The sequence below is a fragment of the Physella acuta genome, unplaced genomic scaffold (assembly GCF_028476545.2).
Source record: "Physella acuta isolate Inbredline_101_S28 unplaced genomic scaffold, ASM2847654v3 ptg000753l, whole genome shotgun sequence".
Taxonomy (NCBI): Eukaryota; Metazoa; Mollusca; class Gastropoda; family Physidae; genus Physella; species Physella acuta.
This window is the reverse complement of record NW_026732271.1, coordinates 286,987-308,464: the sequence shown is the minus strand read 5'-3', so window position 1 is coordinate 308,464 and position 21,478 is coordinate 286,987. Positions and strand designations below refer to the sequence as shown.

At 36.7% G+C, this 21,478-nt stretch overlaps 2 protein-coding genes across 2 annotated transcripts in view; one reads left to right on the top strand and one right to left on the bottom strand.

The window, feature by feature from the left end:
- The first annotated feature begins 319 nt into the window (after nt 1–319).
- LOC131950321 (uncharacterized) lies at nt 320–2,381 on the top strand. The gene is made up of 3 exons (XM_059312428.1): nt 320–368; nt 757–839; nt 1,132–2,381. The coding sequence occupies exon 3, from the start codon at nt 1,140–1,142 to the stop codon at nt 2,097–2,099; it is 960 nt and encodes a 319-aa protein (XP_059168411.1). The 5' UTR covers nt 320–368; nt 757–839; nt 1,132–1,139; the 3' UTR covers nt 2,100–2,381.
- A 1,672-nt stretch (nt 2,382–4,053) lies between these two features.
- LOC131950327 (transient receptor potential cation channel subfamily A member 1) overlaps nt 4,054–21,478 on the bottom strand; it is a 42,375-nt gene continuing 24,950 nt past the window's right edge. The window contains exons 7-27 of the mRNA XM_059312433.1: nt 20,725–20,822; nt 20,284–20,331; nt 19,957–20,145; nt 19,219–19,419; nt 18,828–18,991; nt 18,412–18,576; nt 17,247–17,361; nt 14,678–14,844; nt 13,722–13,806; nt 12,943–13,002; nt 12,609–12,710; nt 11,476–11,546; nt 10,939–11,038; nt 10,637–10,798; nt 10,100–10,269; nt 9,769–9,898; nt 6,832–7,026; nt 6,471–6,539; nt 6,218–6,328; nt 5,960–6,066; nt 4,054–5,444 (exon numbers count right to left, since the gene is read on the bottom strand). Coding sequence (XP_059168416.1) covers nt 5,204–5,444; nt 5,960–6,066; nt 6,218–6,328; nt 6,471–6,539; nt 6,832–7,026; nt 9,769–9,898; nt 10,100–10,269; nt 10,637–10,798; nt 10,939–11,038; nt 11,476–11,546; nt 12,609–12,710; nt 12,943–13,002; nt 13,722–13,806; nt 14,678–14,844; nt 17,247–17,361; nt 18,412–18,576; nt 18,828–18,991; nt 19,219–19,419; nt 19,957–20,145; nt 20,284–20,331; nt 20,725–20,822 — 2,750 coding nt within the window. The 3' untranslated portion in view covers nt 4,054–5,203. The remainder of the gene's footprint in view (nt 5,445–5,959; nt 6,067–6,217; nt 6,329–6,470; nt 6,540–6,831; nt 7,027–9,768; nt 9,899–10,099; nt 10,270–10,636; nt 10,799–10,938; nt 11,039–11,475; nt 11,547–12,608; nt 12,711–12,942; nt 13,003–13,721; nt 13,807–14,677; nt 14,845–17,246; nt 17,362–18,411; nt 18,577–18,827; nt 18,992–19,218; nt 19,420–19,956; nt 20,146–20,283; nt 20,332–20,724; nt 20,823–21,478) is intronic.

Below are 21,478 nucleotides of genomic sequence, written 5' to 3'. Positions count from 1 at the left end.
TACCGGTCTTAACTCTTTTTTGAAAAAAATGTAACTTAGGCCCTAGGTACTTTTTCCACTGAGCCCTTCAAATATTTGTTTTGGAAGGTGATGGCTGTGTAATAGCTAGATCTATAAAATACTATAAATACTAAACTTTATATCCCAAACGTATTTATAGCTGGCTGCTATACACAATTTTCCCCGAAAAAAGCGAATTGATGTCACCTGTGTGTTTATTCATTCATTGAAAGTCACCTCATAACACAGTTACAGTACAGTATTTTACTTACTTTTAAGATTTTAAGTTTAGATACTAGATACTAGATAGGCCTATATCCTGGTTGTCTTAGCCACAAGTTACAAGTATTTTACTATTTATTTATTAAGTAAGTAGATCTAAAAGCCATCAAAATTTATACTCAAAAATGTTGTTTTTTAAAGGTTTTTTTGTTTGTTTTTATGTCTTATGTTAAGATCTATCTAATGTATACTAGAATTTTGTATACAACACAAAGTGGAGAAAAATGTATGTAGAGCTTTATTTTTTTTGTCACTCTAGTGACTAGTGTAATATTAAATATAAGTTTGAAAAATACAACGCCTAACCCATCCCTACACAACGTAAATCATTGTATGCGTTTTTCTCATGTAAAAATCAGTTTTAAATAGTTTTCTGATACAGATTTTTGTTTAAGTAATTAAATGCATGGCTATGATTTGTAAACCCAAAGTACAAAATATACAAAAGAGAACCGAAAAGCTATTTCTTTGCAGATCATTCACTACAGTTGATGAAGTTCAAAATACAACGCAAACAAAATACAAGTGGGTGAAGTATAGCCTGGTAATTGAAACAGGTATTTCTGTTTTGTATTACAAAAATAGAAATTATGAGTAGACCTATTAGGTTTAATACTTTCAAGAAAATATTATAGCATGCATAGCTAACGCTACTACCTTTGTACACATGTAACGGATAAAGTAGAAACAAAACCATTGGCTGATCTTTTCTGAAAAGAATATATTTTGACTTGATATTAATAACTTAAGTAACATTTTTTAAGTGAATGTTTCTGAAACTATTTCGCTGTCATAAACAAATAACTTCTTTTGCATTATTACAAAATATGTGTTTACTTTCTACCGCAGGTATAACAATGAATGTTATGCTCATTGGTAGAAGTTATGGCAAATCTTCCTGTAAAAGTACTTTGATGGCAGGAGTTGTACCATCTCATTGCAAGGATTCTATACTTGGATATGAGCTTAAAGATAGAGATTTTATTAATGTATTTGAGGCGCCATCTGTTGAAGACATTTGTATTTTTGAAGAAATGATCAGATTTCATAATTACACAAAAGAAGTTATGAATAGAATTGGAGTATGTATTAATGCTTTCTTAATTGTGCTAAGGTATGGTTTAAGATACACCAAGCAGGATCATGACTTACTTACACATTTAAATGAATATTTTGGACATGATTTCTTAAGAAAATATTGTATTGTTTTGTTTACACACGGTGATATTTTCAGTGATGATTATAAATTGTGTACATTTCAAGAATGGTGTGATTGGCAAGATGGCTACCTGGAACTTTTGTATAAGGCTTGCAACAAACGGTTTATGTTGATGTGTAATAAAGGTGAAGACATTACAAAACAGCAATGTCGTAATAACGTGTTGGCATTGGTGAATCAATTAAGTTTTAAACAAGAACCGTTCACATTGGAAAATTTTAGAAACAACAAACCAGTTCGTGAAAGGCTGTTACTCTCCCTACCATCAACATCTAAAGTACAAGTCATTGCAGTGATTTTTGCTGGCTTTTGTCAAGAAGTAGAAGACATGTTAGAGGCAGATAACATAGACATCGCTGATAGACTACAACACAGAGCTCGCTATCTGAAGGATAGGTTAACTGAAGAAATATCTCAGTTCAAGAGGGCGTTTGAAAAACCGAAGCTTGAGATGGAGAAAAACATGACCGATCTATATAACGTTGATTATAGTCTTCATGTTGTGGGGGATATAATCAGCCGCTGTCAGTTAAATAAAATGTCATTTATATTTGCAAAAAATATTGTAACAGCATTTCGTAAAGAATTTGAAATCTAAAAGAATACTTTAAAGAATAATAATCTCAATTATTTTTGTTATTGTATAATAAAACTTTAGTCAGTAGGCCTGTACAATTTTGATACATAATGTAAAAAATGAAAATTAGTTATTGTTATTAAGGTAAGATGAAATAGATCTTTTATTTTCAACATGTGTACAATTATTTTCAATGTAATATTACTTTTGTTTTCACAATATGTCAACCTTCAGTGTAACATTATTATTTCCAACATTTATTGACTTTCAGTGTAACTTAACTATTTTCAAAATAATATTACTTTTGTTTTCACAATATAGATCTATCAACCTTCAGTGTAACATTATTATTTCCAACATTTATTGACTTTCACTTTCAGTGTAACTTAACTATTTTCAAAATAATATTACTTTTGTTTTCACAATATGTCAACCTTCAGTGTAACATTATTATTTCCAACATTTATCGACTTTCAGTGTGAGTTAACTATTTTCAAAATAATATTACTTTTGTTTTCACAATATGTCAACCTTCAGTGTAACATTATTATTTCCAACATTTATTGACTTTCAGTGTGAGTTAACTATTTTCAAAATAATATTACTTTTGTTTTCACAATATGTCAACCTTCAGTGTAACATTATTATTTCCAATATGTGTCCGCCTACCATGTGACATCAATAACTGATGTTGCTGTGTACGTTAGACATTAAAACTGAACATGTTATTGAGATGAAATGTTTTTGTTTATTAACATCCCTTTCAGGACCAAGGGACACCAGTGTCCCAAATTTTCAAATTATCACCAAATGAAATTGAAATAACATAGAGTTGTTGAATTTGCTTTAAAACATTTATTACATGATAGACTTAATATAAATAAAGTTGCTTTCAGTATATATGATATAGCTTTGTTGTCATATTTATGGGAACTTTGCATTTTTAGACCACTCGCAAAGCTATAGTTTACATTTTTATATAAAAAATACTTACTGTAACAGAAAGAAATTACTGGCTGTTTTTCAAAGGTTTACTATTTAGGTATTATACTTACATGTACTTTTCCTAATAGCTTTGCTTGTTTTTTTTAAAGTAATTTATTTTGCTTGGGACATACATGTCCCTACAGTCTGGAAGGGAGATAACTTTTTTTACAATGTTGCTAAGCATGTGTTTTGGCATTAGAATACAAATAGTTGAAACAGCCTATAACCGACTCAATTATGGAAGTCATTGATAGATGACTGTTAAATTAAAACATACTATATTTTATAATCGATAAACTAATATAAAAATAAGGCCTGCTGTTACGGGTCATTTGAGGTCAGGTTAGAATAGGGTAGAATAATATAGAATTAGGGGAGAGTGCGTGTGTGAGTTGAGTTCACCCTAGAATATTGTTAACCCCGGTGTGTTTAATTAGTATAATTTGCTCTTGAGTAAATGCCTATCACTTTGCATTTTAAGTAGTGTAATTAATTTATCTAGAATTCCTAAGTGCTTTAGATGTTTTCCTTACAAGTACTCTGTAGTATGTGCATACAACATACGGGTGTCACTGAGTGCGGTAAGGGGTCATCCATTTATGACGACCACAATTTTTATTTTGGACGACCCCCCCCCCATGTGTGGACGTCATAAATGGATGGCCCCTAACCATGGGTGCCACCCCCACGCCTTTCACGAATTTTTGCATTTACATGTTAAAGAAACCCCTCTTCCTTGTTTTGATTGGATAAAGCATTATTTTGTGAGTAAATTTTAGTATTTTTTGCTTAGGTGTAACCCCTTTAATAGCGTCACCCGGCGTGGAACACACACCCGCTCCGGCCTAGTGATGATGATATTAGTAAAATGTGTGTGGTTTTTTCCATTATGAAGTGATACGTTTTTTCTGGAAAGAGAGTTTTCATTGTGTGTTCCCAAACCAATCTTGCAAAACACAGGACAATCATTTGTCAAATAAATATTTTTTATTTTGTTTTTAATGTTACAACAACATAAGGCCTACACATCTGAGCTAAAAGTAACAGAACAACATAAAAACTACACAATTGAGCTAAAAGCAACATTGAACAAAAATAAATGTTGTTTTTAATCATATCAATGCATCGCTTTTTGAGCACAGTTAAAAAATATGTCTTTTACTGTAACTACAGTAAATTTAAGACATGCAACATTGTGAATACACAATAAAATGAGCAACAATGTCTAGTTTCTTTTGATAAGATCAGAAATTCATTGTTTTTTTATAAAGGTTCTTAGACATTGTTACAATTAAAACAAGAATCAGAAATTTTGTAGAAAATTTTTAAAAAATGTAAATACTTACAAAATATGGATCTATATAATCTATATATTGCTGTTTATACACCAATAAAAAATGCCACAATTTTCTACATAATACAAAATAAACGAAGTATAAGATCTGAGTGCATTAAAAACTAAGTCAGTTATTATAGGTCCTGCAGTTTGATAGGTCTAAACTATAAAAACATTGTTTGCTTTTAAGTAGTTTTATCTCTGCAACACCACTAAAAATGAGGCAGTATTTAAGGTTTTTTTAAATTTTCTAACCATAAGCTTCACCGCACACATAAATGTAGTCTATATCACAATAAAAAAACACACACAAATAGCTAACTTAAAGGTTTATGTAATATTATAGAGGACAATCATTGGAATTCCATTATTATTATAAAGAGTGGGGAAAAAAAGCAGGCCCTTTTATTTATAACATCATTTTTGATAAATCACAGTTAAAAAACATTGAGTTTTGCTGACACTAAAATAAAAATGGTTAAAAACTACAGTACAAAAATTGAGCAATATTTACAAAACAAATATTTACAAAAGAAATCTAACACATCATGCGCCAATATACAACTTAATACAAGCTTGTATAAACTATTTTTGTGGTACACTTTCAACCAAAAACAATTCTTAAAATCCCAAGTACTCTTACTGCATGGCATCACCAACTTAAAAAAAACAACTTATTTTACAGGAATATTAAATCTTATAGAAGTTATTTTGGTCCACATTTAATAACTTTCATTTGGTCAAAGACGTTAAATCAAGTGCTTATTAATTTGTTGTAATTACAGAATGTTAAGTAGTTGTTTCAAACATTAGAATGTCCTTTTTTCCATAAGGCAACCACAGCAGACTTGAGATACATTTTCTCTTTAAAAGATTTTGTTTTAAACTGCTTGCCATTGGTTTTCATTTCATCGCCACTGTCGTCACTGTTGAGCCCTGCACCTTCGTCCCACGCCTCGTCCTCGGTGTGGATCTCCATCTTCTGTAGTATCATGCGCAGCAGCTGGTTGTTCTTGTCCAGTACTGTACTCATCTCTCGCATCCTGTAGGGTAAATGGGACGTGAAAGTAAAACAAAATGTTGACAATAAATTTAAAAATTTTTTTAAAACTCAATAAATATCAAAATATAATAATTAGATTTTAATCTCCATAATTAATAGAGTGCTCTAAGAGTAAAATCACCATAGAGTGCTCTTCTAGTAATGATTAAAGACGAGAATAAACTGGGTGTCTAGACACCACTGCCTGCAAACTGCATACATGACGATAGCTGCGTCCGTTCAAAACAGGTAAAACTAATGTTGATTTATTTTTTATGACTATAACATCTTGAACTTGAAGTACTTTTATGAGAATCCTATGTTTGTTTTTTATAATACAGAGGTTTGATAGGGGAGTTTCAAAAAAATGAAAATTATTTGGCTGAAACTGAAAGTATTTTTCAAATTTAAAAGATTTTAGTAGAATGACAACAGTCAAACTAAAGTCATATAAAAAAATAACTTTCAGCAGTCTAAAAGCACTGCTATTTTTAGATCTATAGACTTATATCACACCTGACTTTTTGCTTATACATTTCTTCATACAAGTACGAGTTGTGCATTCCTGTTTCATTACATCTGCCATCACTGTCTGCCTTCTTAAATGAAATCATTGAAAAAAACTGGAAATTGAAAGTAAAATAAGTTAATGCACTTGACACAAGAAAGAAGGAAAATAAAAACAAGTGAAATTATAATTTTGAGAAAGTATATGAATATGAGTTCTTGCAGCTAAAATTTTACAATTTGTCAGTATTGTGTTTTAATCCTTACATTTTCCATTTTTTTCTGGCATCTGTTAGGGTACTGTTTATATTCTTCTATTGTTACTCTTCGGTAAATGAACATGGGCATTTTTCTTTCCATGTTAATGTGAAGCTCAACCTATATAGCCAAAAAATTAATTTATAAATAAAATTAAAAAAAAACAGTTTACAATAATATTAAAATTAGCTATGTGTTTGCACATTAAAAACAATGCTAATACTGAATTAAATTTTTTGTAAATAAAATTTGTTTGACCAACCTGCATCGCCAGACGTTTTAGTCTGGCATCTCTCTGCACAGATTCTATGTCACCAACTGCTAAACCAATCTAGAAAAGAAATCTAGCTTTGACTCATACTCTCATCATGTTTTGTAAAAAAATGTAATTAAAAATGTATTTAAATTAAACAATACATTCACAACATAATTTAATTATTTTCAAAATATTTATTGTAATACAAAATATTTAGAAAATTACAATAAAAATAATTCTGCAAAAAAGACATTTAATTCGGAAATAATAATGTAAATTCATTTAATTGATTTTATAAGTCAGTTAAAATGTTTAAGGTAAAAAAAAAAGGTTATTTGTTTTTAAAAAATGACTTAGCTACACTCACCAACAAATTCATCAACAAAATGGGCATGAGCAGTACGAAGATGGTTAGCAGAATCAGAGTGACATTCCCAAAGTGTAGAGTTTCCTCCCTGCCATCAACATACTGGTCATTGAAGGAGGCCATGTAGTCCAGCTCCAACATCATCATGAAGGTCCGCAGGAATGAGAGGCCGGGAGTGGAGTAGGCTTTAGAGTCCTGTGGGACAACACAATCAGTTTAGTGGTCAAGAGAGGCTGGGAGTGGAGTAGGCTTTAGAGTCCTGTGGGTCAACAAAATCAGTTTAGTGGTCAAGAGAGGCTGGGAGTGGAGTAGGCTTTAGAGTCCTGTGGGTCAACACAATCAGTTTAGTGGTCAAGAGAGGCAGGGAGTGGAGTAGGCTTTAGAGTCCTGTGGGTCAACACAATCAGTTTAGTGGTCAAGAGAGGCTGGGAGTGGAGTAGGCTTTAGAGTCCTGTGGGTCAACACAATCAGTTTAGTGGTCAAGAGAGGCTGGGAGTGGAGTAGGCTTTAGAGTCCTGTGGGTCAACACAATCAGTTTAGTGGTCAAGAGAGGCCGGGAGTGGAGTAGGCTTTAGAGTCCTGTGGGTCAACAAAATCAGTTTAGTGGTCAAGAGAGGCTGGGAGTGGAGTAGGCTTTAGAGTCCTGTGGGTCAACACAATCAGTTTAGTGGTCAAGAGAGGCTGGGAGTGGAGTAGGCTTTAGAGTCCTGTGGGTCAACACAATCAGTTTAGTGGTCAAGAGAGGCTGGGAGTGGAGTAGGCTTTAGAGTCCTGTGGGTCAACAAAATCAGTTTAGTGGTCAAGAGAGGCCGGGAGTGGAGTAGGCTTTAGAGTCCTGTGGGTCAACACAATCAGTTTAGTGGTCAAGAGAGGCTGGGAGTGGAGTAGGCTTTAGAGTCCTGTGGGTCAACACAATCAGTTTAGTGGTCAAGAGAGGCTGGGAGTGGAGTAGGCTTTAGAGTCCTGTGGGTCAACACAATCAGTTTAGTGGTCAAGAGAGGCTGGGAGTGGAGTAGGCTTTAGAGTCCTGTGGGTCAACACAATCAGTTTAGTGGTCAAGAGAGGCTGGGAGTGGAGTAGGCTTTAGAGTCCTGTGGGTCAACACAATCAGTTTAGTGGTCAAGAGAGGCTGGGAGTGGAGTAGGCTTTAGAGTCCTGTGGGACAACACAATCAGTTTAGTGGTCAAGAGAGGCTGGGAGTGGAGTAGGCTTTAGAGTCCTGTGGGTCAACACAATCAGTTTAGTGGTCAAGAGAGGCCGGGAGTGGAGTAGGCTTTAGAGTCCTGTGGGTCAACACAATCAGTTTAGTGGTCAAGAGAGGCTGGGAGTGGAGTAGGCTTTAGAGTCCTGTGGGTCAACACAATCAGTTTAGTGGTCAAGAGAGGCTGGGAGTGGGGCTTTAGAGTCCTGTGGGTCAACACAATCAGTTTAGTGGTCAAGAGAGGCCGGGAGTGGAGTAGGCTTTAGAGTCCTGTGGGTCAACACAATCAGTTTAGTGGTCAAGAGAGGCTGGGAGTGGAGTAGGCTTTAGAGTCCTGTGGGTCAACACAATCAGTTTAGTGGTCAAGAGAGGCTGGGAGTGGAGTAGGCTTTAGAGTCCTGTGGGTCAACACAATCAGTTTAGTGGTCAAGAGAGGCTGGGAGTGGAGTAGGCTTTAGAGTCCTGTGTGACAACAATCAGTTTAGTGGTCAAGAGAGGCTGGGAGTGGAGTAGGCTTTAGAGTCCTGTGGGACAACACAATCAGTTTAGTGGTCAAGAGAGGCCGGGAGTGGAGTAGGCTTTAGAGTCCTGTGGGTCAACACAATCAGTTTAGTAGTCAAACATAAGGTCCTTGTGTAATACTTTTTTAGCGCAATTTCCATTCTGGAGAATTGCGTTTATTAACTCGTCTTTTCTGGGAATGGATGGATGGATGGATGGATGTGTGTCCGCAGCTTTAAGTCGTATCTCCTCCTCAACGAAGCAATATCAAGGACTAGTTCCAAAAGCAATTATGTTAAGCAAGTTACGAGGATGAACATAGGCTATAAAAATTCCGGGTTTCTTTCATGGATTTCCCGGAAAAGCCAAAAAACCTCGAACAAATGCAGTTTTTTGCCCATATCTCGGCAACCAGACCACTTAGCGACTTGAAACATGTACCAATCGATTCCTGCCATAATTTAGAACTATATTGCCGAAGAAAGTTTTCAAAAATATCCTTTCGTTCGGTCACAAAAAATTTTTTTAATTAATTAAAATTTGGACCGAATTAGTAGGCATTTTATGCAACCACACCACACGCGTCATCACGTTCAATAGCTGCGCCATCACGTTCAATGGCTGCGACGTCACGTTTGGTAGCTGGGCGCGCAATGGTTTTTAGTCATGTTACTCTATTGTAAATAAAACATGTAAAATACTGAAAAAAAATTAATAAAAAACGTTTTAATAACTAACCAATGGTTTTACTAACCCTGCTCTTGATTTACGCTACGACAGAGCTATTTTTAGATAACACAAGGAAATTGCGCTAAAATTGTCACTAGACTTTTTTTAATTACTTGTTTTAAAACTGATTTAAGAAACGATATAACTTAATAAATGGTCTCATAAATTCCAACTTGATAGGAACTACAGAACCTGTTGGGATATCTTTGCTCAAAGTGTCAGGGTGTTGATATATATTTAGAATTATATTGCTTAACAGGAATTTGAATATTTAATGAACAAATAATGTATTACCAGTAATTTCATTTTAACTACGAACATAAAACAAGCACACAGTTTATTTTTTTTAAATTTTGATCTGGATTCTAGATGTAATATAATAAAAACAGGGAAAATGAAGATATTTGACAAAAACTAATATTTACTTTAGATAATACAAGATTACGCTTTAAATATTTTAAAATATTTCTTATTAAAACAAATAAAATTACATCAACAATACTTACTTCTTGAAAGAGCAGCATGTAAAATGACAGGCCAAACGCAATAATCAGGATGGAGAAAACACACAGAACTTGAACTAAAGTCCGTAAAATTTCCAGGAACATCACAACATAGATGCCGAAGAAGTCAAATCTAAAATACATTCAATCAATGAATGAAAAACATATGACAAGTCTATGTTAAATTAATGCAAAGTTCAGCTGCTCAACCTGATTGAAACATTAGCAAGCTGTATTTGACTTTGTAACTTTTTTAATTAAAAAAAAACAACAGACAGAGTTATGTCTAAAGCACATACTAGTTACAAGCAAAGTTTAAAAAAATATTGTTTACCTCTGAAGAAAGACCAGGCAGTTGAACCATGCCAGGAACACGGCCACCGCCCCAGCTTCCCACTGCCAGTGTAAGGACTTTTGGCACAAGAACGGCGTGACAAAGAGAAGTGTGGAGATGTACAGTGCCCACTCTAGGCCATTACCCATGTCAGCAAAGTAGCGCAGCTTCTGCAAGTTGACAAATTAAATACACAGATAATTACCTTTAAAAATGATAATGATGTCTTTTTGTTTTTATTAGAATGTGTATTTTTAATGTATTATGTTACTTTTAAATGGCTGAAATTCTTTTAATTTCTGGAGGTTTAAGTGAAAATTTTTTTTCTTATGATTAGACCTACAACTTGCAATTTGGAATTGGCCTACTTAAATAGTTAAACAAAATTTACTCTTTATTTAGTTTGAGTCAGAAAACAAAGTGCCAATTTCAGGCCTTTTGCTCAAAGATAAATTTAACAGCATGAAACAGTTGTTTATTAAACATTTATTTTGTCGCCTACAAAATTATCAGAACCAGAGTTTACATAAGAATTACCTGTGTTATTAACTGTGCTATTTCCTTAATGACATTCAAAATACTGTAGATCCCAATAAACCAGAGACAGACCACATACAAGGGAGTGAACTGGTACCCATCTTCCAAATTTCCATGGAGGTATTGCACGGTAGAGTTAGAGTCACAATCAGAATCATGGTGCTACAGGACAATATATGAACAAAAATTCAGATGGGATGAATACCCCACTTTTAAAAAAAAAATGTTCACATTATATTGCAGGCTGACTTCTAAAAATTAGAATCAGCTAAAAATTAATGAGTCAAACTTTTATGACTTACCATGAGAGAGTTATGATGCACAACAAAGCTTGTAAGAGATGCTAAAAATAGTATGTATACAAGTAAGTATGCTGTGTAGAACCACACACCATATCTTTTCCTGGAAAATATGAAATAAATAATTTATTTCACCAAAAAAAAAAATGTTAAAACTTTGCAGATTTCAGTGAAATAACACAAAACCCATACGGTTCAAATTATCTTTTGTGATACCAGCTATATTTGATTAATGATGTCCATTGGCTGTCATTTGGTGGGAATTTTTAATTACATTGTCTAAGCTATTGAAACTTCAAGAAACAGACTCACTAATTTACAAAAAAATGTGACAACAGCATTTGTTTAACTGACTATCTGACTTCAATATAAATTATAACAACAACATGTCACCAGTCTTACATGTGACAACAAACTAACCATTTAACTTAAATGTGACAACTAACTCACCAATAGACTTAATTGCGACAATAAACTAACCATTTAACTTAAATGTTTCAAAAAACTCACTATCTGACTTAAATGTGACAACAAACTCACCATTTAACTTGAAGAAATGTCACACACACAGGATGAGAGAGACAGTCAACCCTGTTATTTTTTACCATAGCCTGCAAAATGAGACATTTATTTTTTCATTAAACTACACAACAAATTATCCTACTACTACTACTAGGCTATATTATTTGAGATTCTTTTCTTGAACTAGTCAATGGAACCAGGGCACATTGTGAGTTAGCCACTTTTAGTTCAAGTCACTTGGAAAATTTATAAAGAGAAATTTAACAACTTTTACCATAATGAGCTTTTAAATGCACAAGAAAAAAGCAACTAACATACATTTTCATTAGCTGTATTTGACAAATTCTATTCGTAAAATAAAAAGTGTTAATTGCAACATGTAGTGTAAACATCTCTAGAATAACCAATGCTTTTATTTTTTACTATTATAACTGAAGAGAAGTTGTGTTTATTTTCTCATTTTTAAATCTCTTTAATTTTTTTAAAACCTTGTTGTCATTATTTTATTCTACTTCTAACTTTTTTTCCAAAATCTTCCCATAAACACAAGTTTGTTGTGTAGTACAATAAACTCAAATGAGCCCAATCTTTTGCTCTGTGTTTTGTAAAACTTTAGTCTTGAAATTGTAATCGACCCACGGACAAAAGTACGTTCCCTCTGTGTTTTGTAAAACTTTAGTCTTGAAATTGTAATCGACCCACGGACAAAAGTACGTTCCCTCTGTGTTTTGTAAAACTTTAGTCTTGAAATTGTAATCGACCCACGGACAAAAGTACGTTCCCTCTGTGTTTTGTAAAACTTTAGTCTTGAAATTGTAATCGACCCACGGACAAAAGTACGTTCCCTCTGTGTTTTGTAAAACTTTAGTCTTGAAATTGTAATCGACCCACGGACAAAAGTACGTTCCCTCTGTGTTTTGTAAAACTTTAGTCTTGAAATTGTAATCGACCCACGGACAAAAGTACGTTCCCTCTGTGTTTTGTAAAACTTTAGTCTTGAAATTGTAATCGACCCACGGACAAAAGTACGTTCCCTCTGTGTTTTGTAAAACTTTAGTCTTGAAATTGTAATCGACCCACGGACATAAGTACTTTCCCTCTGTGTTTTGTAATACTTTAGTCTTGAAATTGTAATCGACCCACGGACTTACGTTAAGTGACATCATGGGAACAACACCTTCATGGTCTTTAGAGTTCCTGGTGGCCTCCAGACAACTAGTGGGCGTGTCCAGGTACCTGAAGTTGTAGGTGATCTGTTGAGGGAGATGTGGGATAACTCTAAGTTAGTGGTGGTAAGGTTTTTGGTTGTCGATTATATAATTAGTATTGATAAATGTTAAAGCTTTAGTAAGCTTTTTTCTGACTAGTGCTTTAGTGTGCAAGCTTTTGGCTAAGACTAAACTAGACCAAACTAGACTAAATTAGAGTAATCTTGACTTTAGAGCTGAATTGTGAACTGTAGCCAAACTATAAGTCTTGTCTTACATGATAGTTTGGACTTTTAGGATCATCTTGTGATGGTATCTGGCATCTGTCTAGAACATTCTGGGGGAAAAATGAACGATGTATTTAAAAATAGCCTTCATGATAAAGAAATATTAATATTGTTCTTTTTAGCGCAATTTCCATTCTGGAGAATTGCGTTTATTAACTCGTCATTTCTGGGAATGGATGGATGGATGGATGAATGTGTGTCCGGGCTTTAAGTCGTATCTCCTCCTCAACGAAGCAATATCGATGAATAGTTCCAAAAGCAATTATGTTAAGCAAGTTACGAGAATGAGCATAGGCCATAAAAATTCCGGGTTTCTTTCATGTATTTCCCGGAAAAGCCAAAAAACCTCGAAAAAATTCAGTTTTTGGCCCATATCTCGGCAACCAGACCACTTAGCGACTTGAAACATGTACCAATCGATTCCTGTCATAATTTAGAACAATATTGCCGAAGAAAGTTTTCAAAAATATTCTCTCGTTCGGTCACAAATTTTAAAATTACATAAACACCTACAAACCGATTGTTCTTCTAGCTTGAACGCACCCCAACATTATACGTCAGAGCTATTTTTAGATAACATAAGGAAATTGCGCACAAATGTCACTAGACTTTTTTAATTAACTTGTTTTTTAGATGTCATGTCAAAAGATTTTACCGTCCTTCATCAGACATTGAATGATAATGCTAAGCAATAAGCAAGTTTCCCCTTACCCCCGCCCACTCCTCCCCCCCCCCCCCCCATCCCACAAACTAAACTTATCAAACTTACCAAGCAAACAGCAGGCAGATGCTCTATCAGTCCCAGAACAAAACAGCCGTAGACATTTGAGCAGGTCTGCAGAACCTCTTCCCACCTGGAAAACAAAAAAAATATTTTCTCTGTATTAAAAACTGTCGACTTATAAAGTTTTCTCGTTGGGAGTTGAATTTCATAGTTGTTTGTTTTTTTAAATTAATAAGCATTTAGATAACTATAAAAATGGCAACATCCCCATGATTGGTGTTTTAAATAACAAGCATTTTGATAACTATTAAAATGGCAATACCCCCATGATTGGTGTTTTAAATAACAAGCATTTAGATAACTATTAAAATGGCAACACCCCCATGATTGGTGTTTTAAATAACAAGCATTTAGATATCTATTAAAATGGCAACACCCTCAGGATTGGTGTCCTTGTTTATCACTAATAGGCTACCTCACTCCCAAATATATCGTCACGACAATTCATATCTCTTTCTGATGTGAAGTAACTATTCAAGACATAACTCAAATTACATTTTTTTTTCTTTCGGGAAACATCACTTATCAAACATTTTCTATTGATGAAATTCTGTTTCAATTTCCAAATATGGTATTTTAAAAAAAAGAAATCATCATTTCTTCCCGTTCGTCACAAAGACAAATGGGGTAGATGAAGTAGAGTTTATCTTTTTCAAAACCTGGGGAAACAAAGGGATAGTGTGGTCAGCCCTATGACCAGCCGTCTTTGTTTCCCTATCTGGGTATCCATAGCTGGGTGGACTAAGGGACGTTTTACTGGTTTGTGCCCGGATTCGAACTCGAGACTTACGGATTAGCAGCCTAGAGCTCTACCGCTAGGCCACAGCAGAAATAAATGCTGATAACTACTTTCCCGATTTTTCTCTTCGCCACGCTAAAGTCTGAAATCTCCCCCCACCCACGTCCCAAGAATTATGACGTCATTTTAAACTCCCCTTTACCTCTCGTGGTTGATGGTGGCCACAGCAACCTCCGTGAACTTGTACTGAATGACGTAATCAAAGAAGGCGAGCCCCTGGTGGTTCTTCAACAGCTTGGCCCCCATGGTCAGCAGGAGGGTGGTGGCCGAGGTCTGGCCATTCTTGGCCGCGATGTGCAGGGCCGTGTCCTGACGGCCAACAGTGGCCAAACATTAGTCACACAGCTCAACATTTTATTCACCAAACATTAGTCACACAGCTCAACATTTTATTCACCAAACATTAGTCACACAGCTCAACATTTTATTCACCAAACATTAGTCACATAGCTCAACATTTTATTCACCAAACATTAGTCACATAGCTCAACATTTGATTCACCAAACATTAGTCACATAGCTCAACATTTTATTCACCAAACATTAGTCACACAGCTCAACATTTTATTCACCAAACATTAGTCACACAGCTCAACATTTTATTCACCAAACATTAGTCACATAGCTCAACATTTTATTCACCAAACATTAGTCACATAGCTCAACATTTTATTCACCAAACATTAGTCACACAGCTCAACATTTTATTCACCAAACATTAGTCACATAGCTCAACATTTTATTCACCAAACATTAGTCACACAGCTCAACATTTTATTCACCAAACATTAGTCACATAGCTCAACATTTGATTCACCAAACATTAGTCACATAGCTCAACATTTTATTCACCAAACATTAGTCACATAGCTCAACATTTGATTCACCAAACATTAGTCACATAGCTCAACATTTTATTCACCAAACATTAGTCACATAGCTCAACATTTTATTCACCAAACATTAGTCACATAGCTCAACATTTGATTCACCAAACATTAGTCACATAGCTCAACATTTTATTCACCAAACATTAGTCACATAGCTCAACATTTTATTCACCAAACATTAGTCACATAGCTCAACATTTGATTCACCAAACATTAGTCACATAGCTCAACATTTTATTCACCAAACATTAGTCACACAGCTCTAGATTTTATTCACCAAACATTAGTCACACAGCTCAACATTTTATTCACCAAACATTAGTCACATAGCTCAACATTTTATTCACCAAACATTAGTCACATAGCTCAACATTTTATTCACCAAACATTAGTCACACAGCTCTAGATTTTATTCACCAAACATTAGTCACACAGCTCAACATTTTATTCACCAAACATTAGTCACACAGCTCAACATTTTATTCACTCAATTTACGAAGTATTCTTTTTTCGTGTTAGTGTTAAGAACATAAGCTAAACTAAACGATAAATGCAATTATAGACTCTATTTTAATTGTATTTGTTGAACAAAAATTAAATTTTAAAATATATTTGGGTCCCGTTGTTTGAATGTATTTAGTTTTTATAACCAATGGGTCATCCCTAAATGACGTCACGCTTTTTTGGACGATTTTTACCCACCCCCCTCCGTCACACATCGTCACAAAAAGCCAGACCCCCCCCCCCCCCTAAAATGACGTCACACCTCAGCCTAAAACCACCCTTAAAACTGCTGTTGAATTTTTCTTTAAACATCGATATTTTTCCAAAATCTTGTCTGTCACCATAGGGTATTTTAATCAAATTCCTATAACAATTTATTAAAACAATTTTCTATAACGCGAAATCAAGGCTAAAACTCGTTGTTTTTTATAATGCAAAAGTGTGACGTCACACCATTTGAACCACCCCCTCCCCCTCATCACACACCATCACAAAATTACGTACCCCCTCCCCCCCCCCCCACGAGTGTCACGTCATTTATGGACGACCCCCAAGTTGCTTGTTTTTTTTTACCCTGATCTTCCAAGCTACCAACTTCACAAAACTCACCAGCGCATAAATACATTTATAAGAAGTTCTATCCTTCCCCTTTAAGTATACCACTTTAGTATTGAAATAATGCGAGGTCTATCCTACCTCTACTGTAAAATACTGAGTGAAGGTCTATCCTCCCTACTGTTTAACAATTGATTGAAGGTCTGACCTACCCCTTATGTTAAGCTATAGAGTGAAGGTCTGACCTACCCCTTATGTTAAGCTATAGAGTGAAGGTCTGACCTACCCCTTATGTTAAGCTATAGAGTGAAGGTCTGACCTACCCCTAATGTTAAGCGATAGAGTGAAGGCTTGACCTACCCTTTATCTTAATTGATAGAGTGAAGGTCTGACCTACCCTTTATGTTAAGCTACAGAGTGAAGGTCTGACTTACCCCTACTGTAAAGCTATAGAGTGAAGGTCTGACCTACCCCTACTGTAAAGCTATAGAGTGAAGGTCTGACCTACCCCTTATGTTAAGCTATAGAGTGAAGGTCTGACCTACCCCTAATGTTAAGCGATAGAGTGAAGGCTTGACCTACCCTTTATCTTAATTGATAGAGTGAAGGTCTGACCTACCCTTTATGTTAAGCTACAGAGTGAAGGTCTGACTTACCCCTACTGTAAAGCTATAGAGTGAAGGTCTGACCTACCCCTACTGTAAAGCTATAGAGTGAAGGTCTGACCTAACTATTGACTTATTGTGTGAAGGTCTGACCTACCCCTTCTAGGTTGGCGGCGTCCATCAGGTTAGCGTGAACCCCGAGAATGACCTTCATACTGTGTGTCCAGCCGTGGGCAGCGGCATGGTGTAGGGCAGTGTTGTCATCGTTGTCTCTGTGGGCATAGGATAGGGCATTGAGAGGGGGAGGGCATGGTGTAGGGCAGTGTTGTCATCGTTGTCTCTGTGGGCATAGGATAGGGCATTGAGAGGGGGAGGGCATGGTGTAGGGCAGTGTTGTCATCGTTGTCTCTGTGGGCATAGGATAGGGCATTGAGAGGGGGAGGGCATGGTGTAGGGCAGTGTTGTCATCGTTGTCTCTGTGGGCATAGGATAGGGCATTGAGAGGGGGAGGGCATGGTGTAGGGCAGTGTTGTCATCGTTGTCTCTGGGGCATAGGATAGGGCATTGAGAGGGGGAGGGCATGGTGTAGGGCAGTGTTGTCATCGTTGTCTCTGTGGGCATAGGATAGGGCATTGAGAGGGGGAGGGCATGGTGTAGGGCAGTGTTGTCATCGTTGTCTCTGTGGGCATAGGATAGGGCATTGAGAGGGGGAGGGCATGGTGTAGGGCAGTGTTGTCATCGTTGTCTCTGTGGGCATAGGATAGGGCATTGAGAGGGGGAGGGCATGGTGTAGGGCAGTGTTGTCATCGTTGTCTCTGTGGGCATATGATAGGGCATTGAGAGGGGGAGGGCATGGTGTAGGGCAGTGTTGTCATCGTTGTCTCTGTGGGCATAGGATAGGGCATTGAGAGGGGGAGGGCATGGTGTAGGGCAGTGTTGTCATCGTTGTCTCTGTGGGCATATGATAGGGCATTGAGAGGGGGAGGGACATTGAGGGTGGGAAAAGCTTAAGAGTTTTTACTGGGGCCATCCTGCTACAGTACAAATCTGGGGCCATGTTGTTACAGTACTGGGGCCATGTTGTTACAGTACTGGGGCCATGTTGTTACAGTACTGGGGCCATGTTGTTACAGTACTGGGGCCATGTTGTTACAGTACTGGGGCCATGTTGTTACAGTACTGGGGCCATGTTGTTACAGTACTGGGGCCATGTTGTTACAGTACTGGGGCCATGTTGTTACAGTAAAGTCTGGGGTCATGTTGTTACAGTAAAGTCTGGGGCCATGTTGTTACAGTACTGGGGCCATCCTGCTACCACTTACTTGTTGACAACAGCGCCCCTCTGTAGCAGCAGCTGTATGACCTTCGTGTGGCCATTCTGTGCGGCTATGTGTAGAGCTGTCAGACCTGACCCGTCCGTCTCATTGATGATGTTCGGTCCGTGATGGCTGTCTAGCAACCTCCGGCATGTGTTGTACCGGCCGTACCTACAGGAACATGCAACGTTACTCCATCATTCATCTGGATGTGTATGGTTAAATTATAGTAGACACACACTTTGTTCATACTGCATTGTTAACTTCAAAACCGTGAATATCGTAAGTTCGCGGATAGCTAGGTGCGAAATAAAATGGTCGCAGATTACTTGACTACAAAATGAAATGATCGCAGATTACCTGGCTGCGAAATGAAATAATTGCAGATTACCTGGCTATGAAATGAAATGGTCGCAAATTACCTGGCTGCGAAATGAAAGGGCGATTGCTTCTGATTGTTCTTGAGGTTGAGAACCGCCCCCATCCTGATGAGGTCATCCAGGGCCAGTAGGTGACCCTCTTTAGTGGCATAGTGCAGCGGTGTGCAGCCGAAGTCGTCCTTCTCGTTCTGGAGGTTCTTGATGTCCTAGAAGATAGCGGAGGGTGGAAACTACTGGTGAAAACTGGTCGTCTTGCAGATTTTCAGGAGTTAAAGCTACATTTTTAAATTTGAATGTAATAAGTGCTGTAGCGATTTTCTATCTGAGGCAGCCGTTTATTATTAGTTCAAGAATCCACCAACAGCCACAAGATCCAATACCATCCACAAACCATCCACTACAATCCACCTTCACCAGCAAGATGGACACCCACCTTGATAAAATCTCCGCCGATTTGTTCGAGTTTCCCGCCAAATTTGACCGCCAGATGCAGAAAATTTCGGTTGTTTTTGTCTTTGACGTGCACGTCTGCTCCCTTGTAGATGAGCAGCTGGACGGCGCCCCAGCACCCTTTGGAGGCCGCGAGAAGCAGGGGCGTCCTCTCGTTAATGTCGCGGCAGTCAATGTCGGCGCCCTGTATGGAATATACGGGTAATGTAACTAAATGATTGTAGAATATCTCACTGCAAAAACAGTGTGTAGGGCTATGCATCAGTGGTGGCTAATTATCACACGAACACAGTCGAATTTTAAAATTATTATAATATCTCAGCAGATGAACTTAAACTTGAATTCTTTCCTTTTAAGCACTACAGAGTTGGTCTTTTGAGAATAATTTGCACTAATAAAAAAACAAAGTGGCCACGACAGCGTACACAATAGGATAACATCATACACAATACGGTAACAAAACAAACCTGTAACAAAGTGGACATGACAGCGTATACAAAACGATAACAAAGTGGCCAAGACAACGTACACAACCCTGTAACAAAGTGGCCAAGACAACGTACACAACCCTGTAACAAAGTGGCCAAGACATCGTACACAACCCTGTAACAAAGTGGCCAAGACATCGTACATAACCCTGTAACAAAGTGGCCAAGACAGCGTACACAACAAGACAACAAAGTGGCCAAGACAACGTACACAACAAGGCCATAAGACGTACATGTTCCAGCAGATACTCCATGACAGGGATGTGGTTGAAGAGAGCGGCTCTGTGCAGGGGCGTCATCTTCATGACGTCCAGACTTAGCACGGCGGCGAGGAAGTTCTCCTGCTGGATCTCCTCCATCAGCTTGATCATGTCCATGTTACCCTGGGCGCAGGCGAAGTGCAGGGGCGTCGACCCGTCGTCCTGGCGTATGGTGATTTGTTGAAGTTTATGTACGACATAATTATAGAGCAGATGGGGAGTACTGACGTTATTTTTAGGGAGGGAATTTACGTAATTTGGTATCTCTAAAAAAGAAGAACCACTGCTGTAACAACTTACTTGCTGAGCTTTAACTGAGGCCCCTGCTTTGAGACACACCCTGACAGCCTGGTGGGGGGGGGGGGATAGTAAAAGTTTTTTTTCTTCAGTTTTTACATCAACAACAAAATTGGCAATATTTGAGTGCTTGTGCTAAAATGTTATAACTTGGCCATGGTGATCATATCGAATATTGCTATTAAATCATTTTTTTAGAAGTTTTTAATTTGAAAGGTTGTTTAACTCTTGCTATTGTGTAATTACCAATTGTGTGTTCAGCTTTTCAACACACAAGTTACATGTCTATTTTTAAAGTTAATGAAAAGTTATATTATTTCACTTATCACTCGTCATGGTAAAAACCAGGACGCTCCAGATTTGAGCATCTTTGAAATATTCTTGAGACCAAAATAGAGAGGTGTCTCTATAGAGCACTGGTTTTATCTTTTGTCATTTTCTTACCTTGATATCGCCTCCGTTAACTGCTGCGTGCAAGGGGAGATTATTCTCCCTGTCCTTGAACGACAGGATTTGCTCCCTTGTGTAACCATTTTTTATTGCTAAACATAGACAGAAAACATGTTGATGATATGTAGCAGCCATTGGTATGTACATTTCTTTATTAAAATTATTGTTCTATAATGTTAACATCCAGATGTGTACTCACATTATGATGTTATCATCTAGACATGGACTCACACAATGATGTTAACATCTTGACATGTACTCACACAATGATGTTAACATCTTGACATGTACTCACACAATGATGTTATCATCTAGACATGGACTCACACAATGATGTTAACATCTATAAATGTACTCACATTATGATGTTAACATCTATAAATGTACTCACATTATGATGTTAACATCTATAAATGTACTCACATTATGATGTTAACATCTATAAATGTACTCACATTATGATGTTAACATCTATAAATGTACTTACATAATGATGTTTGCATCTAGACATGTTCTCACACAATGATGTTAACATCTCGACATGTACTCACACAATGATGTTAACATCTATAAATGTACTCACGCAAAGATGTTAACATCTATCAATGTACTCACACAATGATGTTTGCATCTAGACAAGTACTCACACAAAGATGATTGCATCTATAAATGTACTCACACAAAGATGTTAACATCTATAAATGTACTCACACAAAGATGTTAACATCTATAAATGTACTCACACAAT